The following is a 15,085-nucleotide window of genomic DNA, read 5'->3' as shown; positions in this document are numbered from 1 at the left end:
TGAATACTTTCCGGATAATATTTCCTTGTTCTTAAACAAACAATATTTAAATATTTTTATGAATTCTGAACTGGCTTCCAATCCCAATGTCCATGTGCTCTTTGACAACTTATACCGTGTTCACACTGACTTTTAGCGTGTTGCACCCGGGACTCGTGCACGAGACCTTCCCAGGTGCAACCCGCTTGAGACCCCGTTCAGTCTGGCGGCCCCGACACGGCAATATACCATGTCGATGACGTCACCGGGTCACATGCTGGAGCAGTGCTTGGAGATCAGATGATCTCCAAGCACCGCCAGCTCCAATAGTGTTTGTGTCCCGGGTCGCATCGACCCGGGAACACTTAACACCGTTCACACTTGCGCCTGACCCGGTATTGGCCCGGGAATAATCCTTCTTTATTCCCGGGTTGAAATACCGGGTCAGACGATCCGGGAATTAGTCAGGACCCTCGTTCACACTGCACATAAACCCGGATTACTGCGCATTCACGTGCAATAACCCGGATTTTTCAAGGCAGTGTGAACGTGGTATTACTAGCCTGTCCAGTGGTATGACTACATTTTATCACAATTTATAAAAAAAAACAATGGATTCAATGAAGAGCAACAAAAAAATGAGACTTAATAAATAGACCCCAAGTTTGTGTAGTTGTCTTGACTTTGTTTTTGGTATTTTACTTACCAAACTCTTTACCAGGAACATGCTGATCCTTCCACAGGAAGGTGCCCCACCGAGGAGAGTCCTGCAGCTGCTGAGATGGCAGGGAGGGATCATACCATGCTGTCTCCCGAAGCAGCTGAGAGGAGCCTGAAATCATCGTATTTATTAGAACACATTTGTGAGACACAATAAGGCAGGTCTGTTCACATTGAGAAAATCAGTCCTTGCTGATGCATTTTTTTTCCAAAACTGTCAAAAATGAGCAGCTTTAAAGACCCACGGCATAGTAAATATTGTTCCGTAATTGCTTTCTTCAACAGTGTGGAAAAGGCATTAAGAATACCGAAAAAATAACTACGCATTCTCTCAAAAATAAAATCTACTGACTGAAAGTTCTATAAAGTCCACCTCTATTAACCCTCCTCATATAACACTTTTCATTAGATGTAAATCAAAGAGGATTGGGAGTGCCTCTACTTTATGTATTATGTAGGGATAAAAGGCTAGTAGAATGATTTTTCATCAGAGGGATATAAAATTCATCTTCTGCATCTGGCTACATGTCTTCAGCTATGTACTACAACTCATGACCACTATTTCCCCTAAGTAACTGTTTCTCAAACCTGGTCCTCATGGCCAACTCGCAGTCCAGGTACTGAAATGACTTATATAATATATCTTCAAACAGTTCACCTTTTCCAGGTCCCCTAGCAGGTGCATTGCTTACTCATACAGTTTAATACACAGGTTGAGCTAATTATTTCACATGTGATTCTGTAAGATGACATGGAAAACATGAACTGTTTGGGGTCCTGAATACCAAGTTTGAGAACCTGTGACAGGGTTTCCCAACAAGTCAGGTTTTAAGGATAGCTATATTTGAGCAGAGTTGACTTATTAACTCATTTTTTTTTTCATTCATCCATGGGGACACAGGGATGACCATAGGTATAGGTGGTGAGCCGGAGCACCAAATAGTTACAGATCTTTGTCCAGCAGCACATACTCCCCTATACTCTACCTCCAGCCTAGAGAACCAGTTTCAATAAAATGCCTTAAGCAAGGGCACACTTTTTAGGGGGCTCCTGTTAACGTCCTTGTTTACCTTGTTTATTTAATTTTCTCTTTTTTTTTTATTTATTTTTTCCACTGAGAGGGTAGTGGGACAGCGTCTTGGATGCCTCCCACCCTCATTCCAACATTTCTAGTCCTGTCCGATGGCTGGTGTGCTGGCAATGGAGTCAACAGTGGCTGGGGATCAGGTAAGGCATGTCCCTGCTCGCATACAAGATGCTTACTTGCATATTCCCATCCAGGACAAGCACCAGCATTATCTAAGTTTGCAGTAAAGGAAGAACACTTTCATTATCGGACTTTGCAGTTTGGTCTTTCCATGGCTCTTCATGTTTTCCCAAACTCATGGTAGTACATCTCAGATGCAGGAGGGTCCGAAATCTACCTTATCTGGACAATCAAATGGCTGGAGGTTCTACCTGACAAGGGATAGAAGGGATATACTAACAGGTCCAGCAGATGTTACCAGGCTGTCGCCGGAGCACGGGGAAAAGGTAAGGCATTAGTTCCGCTTAGAGGGGGAACGTGGATATAGTCGCACTGTTTTGGGAGGAGACTACCAAACCGTTGCTGACGTGGCTGCCACCCGAGAGTGCACCAGCACTAGGCCTTAGGGATCATAGGTTCCAGGGGTAGTATGAGGCCGTGATCCCTAGGGTTGATGTCAGCAATGGGGATTCAGACACTCCCCTGGTCGCCCCTCCCCCCGGTTCATGACCAGTTTCCTCCTCTCCCGCCATGAACTGTGTTTCCTGCTTCCGTCTGAGATGCTGTGTACTCAGGGTACCCAGTCACAGCATAGGCGGCTGTGTGACTGGTGCGTCAGTGTTCACTTGGGCATCTGTGTTCACTATAGGTTCACTGATCGATTGTGTACACTAATAGCATCTAGATCCACTCAGCGTTCGCAAATGTATTGATCGGTACTGGAAGCGGGGTGAGTCTCCCTGTATCCCACTCTACTGAGCCGGGTAATACAGCACTAAGGGGTCCAGTTACTAACAGTACTCTGCTCCCTGCGCTAATCCTCCTCCTGCTTCGCCTGCTTAACGCTGTGTTTCTGGGTGCAGTTACCGCTTCTATTACTAAGATTCTGCTAAACGAAGCGGCTGAACGGTAACTCACCCTCTCTGCGATGACTGTCCTAGTTCATAGCGCTGGTATACTGCGCATGTGCAGCCTCCTTTGGCCAATCCCAGACGGGCCTGCTGTGATTGGTTGAGAAACGCTCCTCACGCACAGACTCCTGGGAACTTTTTGCCCAGTTAGAGTCAGGCATTGTACATCCTCAGATGCTGCGCTACATGTGCTGAGATGACAGCTCCTGGAGACCAGTGTCCTTGCTTATACTGCCTGCACTTCCTTCTCACACTACATATAGCTCAGCGCTGCCAACTACCAGGTGCTGCTGTCTGTGCCTCTGTGGAGCAGAGCTCCGTGTGTCTGCCGCGGAGTGCCTTCCTTATCTTCCCCCCGCCTCCTCCCCCCTCTCCTGCCAGAGCTCCTGTCCGTGAGTGTGATTTTCACTCTCTCTCTTTCACGGTCCCTCTCCCTCCTCCTGTCTCTCCCCACTTCCCTATCTGTAACTTCTGTCTCTCTCCTCGGTGACTGTAATTTACAGCTCAATTTATTGTCCACAGATCCCTGTATATATATCTATATACCTGCAGTATATAGGAATCTATATGTGCTGTATTTAGTGCTCTACCTGCTCTGTATATACAGGGATCTGTGTGCTGTTTACCTGCTGTAAGTAGGGATATATGTGCTGTATACCAGATTCATGCAGGGCTGTATGTACTGTATGTAGTGTGATGTATACCATGTAAGTATAGGGTTAAATGTGCTGTATAGTGATATGTGTACATGCTGTATAGGAATATATTAGTTGTATATGTGGGTACCTAGGGGTCTATTCATGTAGCATTGAAAAGCCCTGTTTTGCGTTAAACAGGGCTTTCTCTATCGTCCTAGTGGATGCTGGGGTTCCTGAAAGGACCATGGGGAATAGCGGCTCCGCAGGAGACAGGGCACAAAAAGTAAAGCTTTTCCAGATCAGGTGGTGTGCACTGGCTCCTCCCCCCATGACCCCCCTCCAGACTCCAGTTAGATTTTTGTGCCCGGCCGAGAAGGGTGCAATCTAGGTGGCTCTCCTAAAGAGCTGCTTAGAAAAAGTTTAGCTAGGTTTTTTATTTTACAGTGATTCCTGCTGGCAACAGGATCACTGCAGCGAGGGACTGAGGGGAGAAGGAGTCAACTCACCTGCGTGCAGGATGGATTGGCTTCTTGGCTACTGGACATCAAGCTCCAGAGGGACGATCACAGGTACAGCCTGGATGGTCACCGGAGCCGCGCCGCCGGCCCCCTTGCAGATGCTGAAGTCAGAAGAGGTCCAGAATCGGCGGCTGAAGACTCCTGCAGTCTTCTAAAGGTAGCGCACAGCACTGCAGCTGTGCGCCATTTTCCTCTCAGCACACTTCACACGGCAGTCACTGAGGGTGCAGGGCGCTGGGAGGGGGGCGCCCTGGGAGGCAAATGTAACCTATATAAAGGCTAAAAATACCTCACATATAGCCCCCAGAGGCTATATGGAGATATTTAACCCCTGCCTGATTTCTCTAAATAGCGGGAGACGAGCCCGCCAGAAAAGGGGCGGGGCCTATCTCCTCAGCACACGGCGCCATTTCCTCTCACAGCTCCGCTGGTCAGGACGGCTCCCAAGTCTCTCCCCTGCACTGCACTACAGAAACAGGGTAAAACAGAGAGGGGGGGCAAATTTATGGCGATATTTTGATATAACAAAGCAGCTATAAGGGAGCACTTATTATAAGGCTATCCCTGATATATATATATATATATAGCGCTTTTGGTGTGTGCTGGCAAACTCTCCCTCTGTCTCCCCAAAGGGCTAGTGGGTCCTGTCTTCGTTAGGAGCATTCCCTGTGTGTCTGCTGTGTGTCGGTACGTGTGTGTCGACATGTATGAGGACGATATTGGCGTGGAGGCGGAGCAATTGCCAAATATGAGGATGTCACCCCCTAGGGAGTCGACACCAGAATGGATGCCTTTATTTATGGAAATACGGGATAGTGTCAACACGCTAAAGCAGTCGTTTGACGACATGAGACGGCCGGACAATCAATTAGTGCCTGTCCAGGCGACTCAAACACCGTCAGGGGCTGTGAAACGCCCTTTGCCTCAGTCGGTCGACACAGACCCAGACACAGGCGATGACTCCAGTGGTGACGGTGACGAATCAACCGTATTTTCCAGTAGGGCCACACGTTATATGATTTTGGCAATGAAGGAGGCGTTACATTTAGCTGATACTACAGGTACCACTAAACAGGGTATTATGTGGGGTGTGAAAAAACTACCTATAGTTTTTCCTGAATCAGAAGAACTAAATGACGTGTGTAATGAAGCGTGGGTTGCCCCTGATAAAAAGCTGATAATTTCAAAGAAATTACTGGCATTATACCCTTTCCTGCCAGAGGTTAGGGAGCGCTGGGAAACACCTCCTAGGGTGGACAAGGCGCTAACACGCTTATCTAAACAAGTGGCGTTACCCTCTCCTGAGACGGCCGCACTTAAAGATCCATCAGATAGGAGGATGGAAAATATCCAAAAAAGTATATACACACATGCAGGTGTTATACTACGACCAGCTATAGCGACTGCCTGGATGTGCAGTGCTGGGGTAGTTTGGTCAGAGTCCCTGATTGAAAATATTGATACCCTGGACAGGGACAATATTTTACTGTCGTTAGAACAAATAAAGGATGCATTTCTTTATATGCGTGATGCACAGAGGGATATCTGCACACTGGCATCACGGGTAAGTGCTATGTCCATTTCGGCCAGAAGAGCTTTATGGACGCGACAGTGGACAGGCGATGCGGATTCAAAACGGCATATGGAAGTTTTGCAGTATAAAGGGGAGGAGTTATTTGGAGTCGGTCTATCAGATTTGGTGGCCACGGCTACAGCCGGGAAATCCACCTTTCTACCTCAAGTCACTCCCCAACAGAAAAAGGCACCGACCTTTCAACCGCAGCCCTTTCGTTCCTTTAAAAATAAGAGAGCAAAGGGCTATTCATATCTGCCACGAGGCAGAGGTCGAGGGAAGAGACAGCAACAGGCAGCTCCTTCCCAGGATCAGAAGCCCTCCCCGGCTTCTACAAAAGCCTCAGCATGACGCTGGGGCTTCTCAAGCGGACTCGGGGACGGTGGGGGGTCGTCTCAAAAATTACAGCGCGCAGTGGGCTCACTCGCAAGTAGATCCCTGGATCCTGCAGATAATATCTCAGGGGTACAGGTTGGAATTAGAGACAGATCCACCTCGCCGTTTCCTGAAGTCTGCTTTACCAACGTCCCCCTCCGAAAGGGAGACGGTTTTGGAAGCCATTCACAAGCTGTACTCTCAGCAGGTGATAGTCAAGGTACCTCTTCTGCAACAAGGGAAGGGGTATTATTCCACTCTTTTTGTGGTACCGAAGCCGGATGGCTCGGTAAGGCCTATTCTAAATCTGAAGTCCTTGAACCTGTACATAAAGAAGTTCAAGATGGAGTCACTCAGAGCAGTGATAGCGAACCTGGAAGAGGGGGACTTTATGGTATCCTTGGACATCAAGGATGCGTATCTCCACGTTCCAATTTACCCCTCACACCAGGGGTACCTCAGGTTCGTTGTACAAAACTGTCACTATCAGTTTCAGACGCTGCCGTTCGGATTGTCCACGGCACCTCGGGTCTTTACAAAGGTAATGGCCGAGATGATGATTCTTCTTCGAAGAAAAGGCGTATTAATTATCCCATACTTGGACGATCTCCTAATAAGGGCAAGGTCCAGAGAACAGCTAGAGATGGGATTAGCACTGTCTCAAGAAGTGCTAAAACAGCACGGGTGGATTCTGAATATTCCAAAATCCCAGTTAATGCCGACAACTCGTCTGCTGTTCCTAGGGATGATTCTGGACACGGTTCAGAAAAAGGTTTTTCTCCCGGAGGAAAAAGCCAAGGAGTTATCCGAGCTTGTCAGGAACCTCCTAAAACCAGGAAAGGTGTCTGTACATCAATGCACAAGAGTCCTGGGAAAAATGGTGGCTTCTTACGAAGCAATTCCATTCGGCAGATTCCACGCAAGAATTTTCCAAAGGGATCTGTTGGACAAATGGTCAGGGTCGCATCTTCAGATGCACCTACGGATAACCCTGTCTCCAAGGACAAGGGTGTCTCTTCTGTGGTGGTTGCAGAGTCCTCATCTATTGGAGGGCCGCAGATTCGGCATACAGGATTGGATCCTGGTGACCACGGACGCCAGCCTGAGAGGCTGGGGAGCAGTCACACAAGGAAGAAACTTCCAGGGAGTATGGACGAGCCTGGAAACGTCTCTTCACATAAACATTCTGGAACTAAGAGCAATATACAATGCTCTAAGCCAGGCAGAACCTCTGCTTCAAGGAAAACCGGTGTTGATCCAGTCGGACAACATCACGGCAGTCGCCCATGTGAACAGACAGGGCGGCACAAGAAGCAGGAGTGCAATGGCAGAAGCTGCAAGGATTCTTCGCTGGGCAGAGAATCATGTGATAGCACTGTCAGCAGTGTTCATCCCGGGAGTGGACAACTGGGAAGCAGACTTCCTCAGCAGACACGATCTTCACCCGGGAGAGTGGGGACTTCATCCAGAAGTCTTCCACATGCTGGTAACCCGTTGGGAAAGACCAATGGTGGACATGATGGCGTCTCGCCTCAACAAAAAACTGGACAGGTATTGCGCCAGGTCAAGAGATCCGCAGGCAATAGCTGTGGACGCGCTGGTAACGCCTTGGGTGTACCAGTCGGTGTATGTGTTTCCTCCTCTGCCTCTCATACCAAAAGTATTGAGAATTATACGGCAAAGAGGCGTGAGAACGATACTAGTGGTTCCGGATTGGCCAAGAAGGACTTGGTACCCGGAACTTCAAGAGATGATCACGGAAGATCCGTGGCCTCTACCTCTAAGGAGGGACTTGCTTCAGCAGGGTCCCTGTCTGTTTCAAGACTTACCGCGGCTGCGTTTGACGGCATGGCGGTTGAACGCCGGATCCTAAAGGAAAAAGGCATGCCGGAAGAAGTCATTCCTACTTTGATTAAAGCAAGGAAGGAAGTAACCGTGCAACATTATCACCGAATTTGGCGAAAATATGTTGCGTGGTGCGAAGATCGGAGTGCTCCGACGGAGGAATTTCAACTGGGTCGATTCCTACATTTCCTGCAATCAGGATTGTCTATGGGTCTCAAATTGGGATCTATTAAGGTTCAAATTTCGGCCCTGTCGATTTTCTTTCAAAAAGAATTGGCTTCAGTCCCTGAAGTCCAGACCTTTGTTAAGGGAGTGCTGCATATACAGCCTCCTGTGGTGCCTCCAGTGGCACCGTGGGATCTCAATGTGGTTTTGGACTTCCTAAATGGTTTGAACCACTAAAAAAGGTGGATTTGAAATATCTCACATGGAAAGTGACCATGCTTCTAGCCCTGGCTTCGGCCAGGAGAGTGTCAGAACTGGCAGCTTTATCTTACAAAAGCCCATATCTGATTTTCCATTCGGACAGGGCAGAACTGCGGACTCGTCCGCATTTTCTCCCTAAGGTGGTGTCAGCATTTCATCTGAACCAGCCTATTGTAGTGCCTGCGGCTACAAGTGACTTGGAGGACTCCAAGTTACTGGACGTTGTCAGAGCATTAAAAATATATATTGCAAGGACAGCTGGAGTCAGAAAATCTGACTCGTTGTTTATATTGTATGCACCCAACAAGATGGGTGCTCCTGCGTCTAAGCAGACGATTGCTCGTTGGATCTGTAGCACAATCCAACTTGCACATTCTGTGGCAGGCCTGCCACAGCCTAAATCTGTAAAGGCCCACTCCACAAGGAAGGTGGGCTCATCTTGGGCGGCTGCCCGAGGGGTCTCGGCATTACAACTCTGCCGAGCAGCTACGTGGTCAGGGGAGAACACGTTTGTAAAATTTTACAAATTTGATACTCTGGCTAAGGAGGACCTGGAGTTCTCTCATTCGGTGCTGCAGAGTCATCCGCACTCTCCCGCCCGTTTGGGAGCTTTGGTATAATCCCCATGGTCCTTTCAGGAACCCCAGCATCCACTAGGACGATAGAGAAAATAAGATTTTACTTACCGATAAATCTATTTCTCGGAGTCCGTAGTGGATGCTGGGCGCCCATCCCAAGTGCGGATTATCTGCAATAATTGTACATAGTTATTGTTAACTAATTTGGGTTATTGTTGAAGGAAGCCATCTTTCAGAGGCTCCGCTGTTATCATACTGTTAACTGGGTTTAGATCACAAGTTGTACGGTGTGATTGGTGTGGCTGGTATGAGTCTTACCCGGGATTCAAAATCCTCCCTTATTGTGTACGCTCGTCCGGGCACAGTACCTAACTGGAGTCTGGAGGGGGGTCATGGGGGGAGGAGCCAGTGCACACCACCTGATCTGGAAAAGCTTTACTTTTTGTGCCCTGTCTCCTGCGGAGCCGCTATTCCCCATGGTCCTTTCAGGAACCCCAGCATCCACTACGGACTCCGAGAAATAGATTTATCGGTAAGTAAAATCTTATTTTTCTCTGCCTACTGCAATTCACAGAGCGGGTTACCGTGGAGAAGTCTGACTTCTCCAGTGGTACCCCCGCTCTGTGCCTGAATCGCATCACCATAACTTTGTATGGTGAGTGCGATTCATGAAGGTGCGGAAAGCTCTGCTTTCCGCTTCTCCATGGAGTTCAGGTTCGCCATCTCTGGATGGCGTAACCTGAACTGTAGTGCGGAGACGGCAGGGAAGCTCAATGCTTTCCTGATCGCTGCTCTGCACCTCGCGCTGGCTCCGCACACCGACCTCCCAGCAACCACTGCGGCCTGCCGGGAGGTCAACACCCTGCGCATGCGCAAAGGAACCCAGCGCTGGACCCCGCGCATCGCTGGGAAGGACCGCTGGAGATGACCTCCCTGCAGGAGCCCCAGACACCGCAGCGCATCGTCGGAAGGGTGAATATACATGAATTGCTACCTCTGCCTGTTTGACACAATCCCACACATGCGGCGCTGGAGGCGGCGGGTCCCGGCGGCGAGTGGCGCTGGAGGTAGGCGGGAGTGCGGCTCTTCCCCGACCTCCTATGTCTTCCTGCTGATCAAAGCGCCGTGGTGTGCGGCTCTCCCCCTCCCGCTGACCGGAGCGTCTCTCTCTCCTCCGGTGCGGTTCTCCCCAGCAGGTAATGTTTGTGTGTGTTGTGTGTCCAGCCAGCAGCAGCAGGTAGGGGGGGGGGGGGGGGGGGGGGGACGTCCAGCAGCAGAGGTAGTGTGTGTTTGTGTGTGTGTCCGTCCAGCAGCAGCAGGTGTGTGTGGGGGCGGGGGGGGGGGGGGGTGTCCAGCAGCATCAGAGGTAGTGTTTGTGTGTGTTGTGTGTGTGTGTTCAGCAGCAGCAGGTAGGGGGGCGTCCAGCAGCAGAGATAGTGTGTGTTTGTTTGTGTGTGTGTCCGTCCAGCAGCAGGTGTGTGTGGGGGCGGGGGGGTACTGCAGCATCAGAGGTAGTGTTTGTGTGTGTTGTGTGTGTGTGTGTCCAGCAGCAGCAGGCAGGGGGGGTCGTCCAGCAGCAGCAGCGGTAGTGTGTGTGTGTGTGTCCAGCAGCAGCAGGTGTGTGTGGGGGGGTGTCCAGCAGCAGCAGGTAGGGGGGAGGGGGGGGGGGGGTGCAGCAGCAGGTAGGGTGTGTGTGTGTGTGCGCAGCAGCAGGTAGAGGTGTGTGTGTGTGTGTGTGTGGTCTCGTGCGACTCTCCCCAGCAGCAGGTAGGGGGGGGGGGTGTCCTACTAGCTCAATATCTTTTCCCCGTATTGAATTAACCCCCAGCCTGCCACGCTGTCACTTGCACCTGTTACACGTGACTTCTGCACGATACCTGCTCTCATAGGTAGCCTATTGGTCCACCGCGGGCACCGTATATACGAACGTATGGGACCCATCACCTCCGATCATTAAACGATGGCACATATGCCTGGAGGTGACAGGTCCTGTACGCTCGTACATACGGTGCCCGTGGTGGAACAATAGGCTACCTATGACAGCAGGTACCGTGCCGAAGAAGTCACGTGTAACAGGAGATGCAGAAGCAACTGACAGCGCAGTAGGCTGAGGATTAATAGAACATACGGGGAAAAGACATCGGGCCGGTAACAGGTTTTACCGCTATATTACTGCTTAGTACATCCCGCCCTCACACACTCTCTCTCTCTCTCTCTCTCTCTCTCTCTCTCAGTTTGTAAGTATAATGTTCATTTTTGCAGGAACCCCTACCCTATTGGATTCTACTGGACAAGTGGACGTGACCGACGTGGGATGTAGGCAAGTAATCTTTCTCTTATTTTTACAGGAACCACCTATTGGATTCTACTGGACAAGTGGACGTGACCGGCGTGGGATGTAGGTAAGTATGTGTGAGTGTGTAAGTGTGTTTTAATAAATCTTTACTTTCACGGTGTGTGAGTTGTGTTTTTATTTGGGTATTTTTTTTGTTGTAGAATTACAGGTACCAGCGGGCCCGTTATTTCCCCGCATGCTGGTACTTGAGGTTCTCCAAGTACCAGCAAGCGGGGGAGTCTTGATGGGCCTTGTAGTTCCACAACAAAAAACAATATTCTTTTTTTTACACACATGACTATCAGCCCGGCACCCACCGCCCAGGGGTGCTGGGGACAGCCTCGGGCTTCACCCCTGGCCCTTGGGTGCCTGGAGGGGAGGTGACCCCTTGATTTAAGGGGTCCCTACTCCTCCAGGGAACCCCGGCCAGGGGTGACTAGTTGGGGGGGGTAATGCCACGGCCGCAGGGACCTACATAAATGTGTCCCCCGGCTGTGGCATTATGTCCCTGGCTAGTGGAGCCCGGTGCTGGTTTTAAAAATACGGGGGACCCCTACATCTTTTGTTCCCCGTATTTTTGGAACCAGGACCGGACTAAGAGCCCGGTGCTGGTTGTCTAAATACGGGGAACCCCTGTCCAATTTTTCCCCAGTATTTAAACAACCAGGACCGGCTCAAAGAGCCCGAGGCTGGTTATACTTTGGAGGGGGGACCTCACGCATTTTTTTGTTACATTTTTTTAACCCATTCAGACCCTTCTCCATTAAGTTAATGGAAGCCCTGGACAAAAGAATTGCATTCATGCCCTCCTCCCACTTCCTTCCCAGTCCCAAACACTATTTTTATTTATTTTTTTCTATAAAAATGTACAATATACAACAAGTATGATGAGCAGGCAGGCAGTGGGCATTGGCGGCATCGGACTGAGATGCAAATTAGTGGCGGAGGGCTGGGTCAGTTGATGATGGGCGAGTTTGTAAGCCATTGGCGGTGGCAGCGGGCATTGGCTCGGAGGCGGTAGGGGTCATCGGCAGGATGCAGCGTACATTATGGCTGTAGTGCCTCACCAGCCACTGACCTCACCGCACGCCACTGTCACATACAGAGGATCTGTCCTGCTCACGTTAGGCCCAGGTTACACAGTACACTGGGTGGGCAGCGATTAGCCTACTGGCTCTCGCTCAAGGCATCCAGCCGGCGCATAATACATCAACCACCGGCTTTCACGAAACCGTTCAACACTCTGATTGGACCAGAGTGTGCAGAGATGGAAGGGAGAAGATGCCATGTCTAACATGCATGTGTATCATCAAAGCCCAAACTCTTGCTGATTTCAAGTGTCCTATTTGTAAAACAGATTTATTTTAAAACATGAGTATTCAGAGGAACTCAGCAGAATTTAAGATTTCCCTGAGGACATAAAAAGGGAAGCACAGCGCATACAGGGGTGTATTTACTAAGCCTTACAAGGAGATAAGTACCAAGCAACCAGCTCCTGACATTTAAAAAAAAAAAAAAAAGGTGACAGTTACGAGCTGATTGACTGGTAGTTTATCACTAACCACTTTATCTCTCTCCAAAGCTTAGTAAATAGAGACCACGGTCCGGGCCAATATTGATCGCACCTTTAGTCATCATATGAATCCAAGTTGGCGGAGAAAGGGCCAAATTTGTGCAGCTCCGAAAAGCTCAGCCATATGTAGATGACCTTCGCCAACACAGCCAATGGTTTCCATTAACACAGTTTGGATATGAGAAGCTCAGTAGCTCTGCTGAGTCCACATATAGGGGGTAATTCCAAGTTGATCGCAGCAGGATTTTAGTTAGCAAATGGGCAAAACCATGGCCCTCATTCCGAGTTGTTCGCTCGTTATTTTACTTCGCATCGGAGCGATTTTTCGCAAACTGTGCATGCGCAATGTTCGCACTGCGGCTGTGTCAAGTAAATTTGCTAAGTAGTTTGGTATTTTACTCACGGCATTACGAAGTTTTTTCATCGTTCTGCTGATCGTAATGTGATTGACAGGAAGTGGGTGTTTCTGGGCGGAAACTGGCTGTTTTATGGGAGTGTGTGAAAAAACGCTGGCGTTTCAGGTAAAAACGCAGGAGTGGCTGGAGAAACGGGGGAGTGGCTGGGCGAACGCTGGGTGTGTTTGTGACATCAAACCAGGAACGACAAGCACTGAACTGATCGCACTGGAGGAGTAAGTCTCGAGCTACTCAGAAACTGCTACGAATTTTGTCTTCGCTATTTTGCGAATCTTTCGTTCGCAATTCTGCTAAGCTAAGATTCACTCCCAGAGGGCGGCGGCTTAGCGTGTGCAATACTGCTAAAAGCAGCTAGCAAGCGAACAACTCGGAATGAGGGCCCATGTGCACTGCAGGGGAGGCAGATATAACATGTGCAGAAAGAGTTAGATTTGGGAGGTCTATTTTGTTTCTGTGCAGGGTAAATACTGGCTGCTTTATTTTTACACTGCAAATTAGATTGCAGATTGAACACACCCCACCCAAATCTAACTCTCTCTGCACATGTTACATCTGCCTCCCCTGCAGTGCTCATGGTTTTGCCCATTTGCTAACAAAAATCCTGCTGCGATCAACTTGGAATTACCCCCATAGAACGCAAACTACTGTACTCATGTAAAATATAATTTTTCATTCTAGTCTGCACATTGACGGGATCTTATTGGAGCTGCTGTCCCTGCAGGATAATATGGAAAAATAGCCCTGGAAAGTAATTTCTTATTACCGGGATATTGGGAGAAAAACACGGGACATAGGGGGTGATTCCAAGTTGTTCGCTCGCAAGCAGATTTTAGCAGTATTGCACACGCTAGGCCGCCGCCCTCTGGGAGTGTATCTTAGCTCAGCAGAAGTGCGAATAGAAAATTCTTAGCAGTTTCTGAGTAGCTCGAGACTTACTCCTACACTGCGATCAGCTCAGCCCGTTTCGTTCCTGGTTTGACGTCACAAACACGCTCTGTGTTTGGACAGCCACTCCCCTGTTTCTCCAGACACTCCCGCGTTTTTTCCTGGCCCGCATGCGTTTTTCCGCACACTCCCTGAAAACGGTCAGTTTCTTCCCAGAAACACCCACTTCCTGTCAATCACACTCCGATCACTTTAACGATGAAAATTCTTTGTTCTGCCGTGAATAAGTCTACTAAGTTTTGAGCAAAAATACTTAGCGCATGCGCACTGCGTACCATGTGCATGCGCATTTTCGCATTAATCGCTCCGTTGCAAAAATCGGCAACGAGCGAACAACTCGGAAGGACCTCCATAATTTAGAAGCCTCTAATTTGGTTCACCCATCTCAGAACAAAAAGCACCTCTGTTTATATAAACAAAAAAAACTAAATCAGCCAGGAACTGAGCGGCAGATTTATGAACGGTATCGAGACTCTTGGTCGACACCACTAAGCTCGACACCCATTGGACGACACACCTAAGGTCGACCTGAAAAATGGTCGACATGAGTTTTTCACATTTTTTTATTTATTTTTTTAACAACCTTTTCCCTACTTTGCTATCCACTTGGACTACGATTGGGAATAGTAACCTGTGCCGAGCGCAGCGGTAGTGGAGCAAGGCACCTTGCCTAAAGCATGGCGAGTGAAGCGAACCATGCGAGGGAACACTGTGCACTAATGAGGGTTCCCAGTCATTTTTACGGAGAAAACGACACCAAAAAAACAGAAAAAACTCATGTCGACCTTTGTTCGTGTCAACCTTGTTCATGTCGACATTTTGTCCATGTCGACCTATTTGTGGTGTCGACCAAAGTGGTGTCAACCTTGAGTCCCAACCCCATTTATTAAGCCTGGTGAAGTGATAAAGTGGAAGGTGATAAAGCACCAGCCAGTCAGCTCCTAGCTGTCATTTTTCAAAACCCAGCCTGTAACATGGAAGTTAGGAGCCGATTGGCTGGTGCTTTA

The 15,085-nt window shown here is 49.1% G+C and overlaps 1 protein-coding gene across 2 annotated transcripts in view; it reads right to left on the bottom strand.

Annotated features, from left to right (window-relative positions):
• TEKTIP1 (tektin bundle interacting protein 1) overlaps positions 1-15,085 on the bottom strand; it is a 126,716-nt gene that overhangs the window by 57,446 nt on the left and 54,185 nt on the right. For both annotated transcript variants that reach the window (XR_010175830.1, XM_063915400.1), the window contains exon 3: positions 686-811. Coding sequence is in view for 1 of the 2 variants with exons in the window: in XM_063915400.1 (XP_063771470.1) it covers positions 686-811 (126 nt within the window). In the remaining variant the exon portion in view is untranslated. The remainder of the gene's footprint in view (positions 1-685; positions 812-15,085) is intronic.

The sequence above is a fragment of the Pseudophryne corroboree genome, chromosome 1, assembly GCF_028390025.1.
Source record: "Pseudophryne corroboree isolate aPseCor3 chromosome 1, aPseCor3.hap2, whole genome shotgun sequence".
NCBI lineage: Eukaryota > Metazoa > Chordata > Amphibia > Anura > Myobatrachidae > Pseudophryne > Pseudophryne corroboree.
Note: the sequence above shows the minus strand (reverse complement) of the source record. Positions and strands in the feature narration are given on the sequence as shown.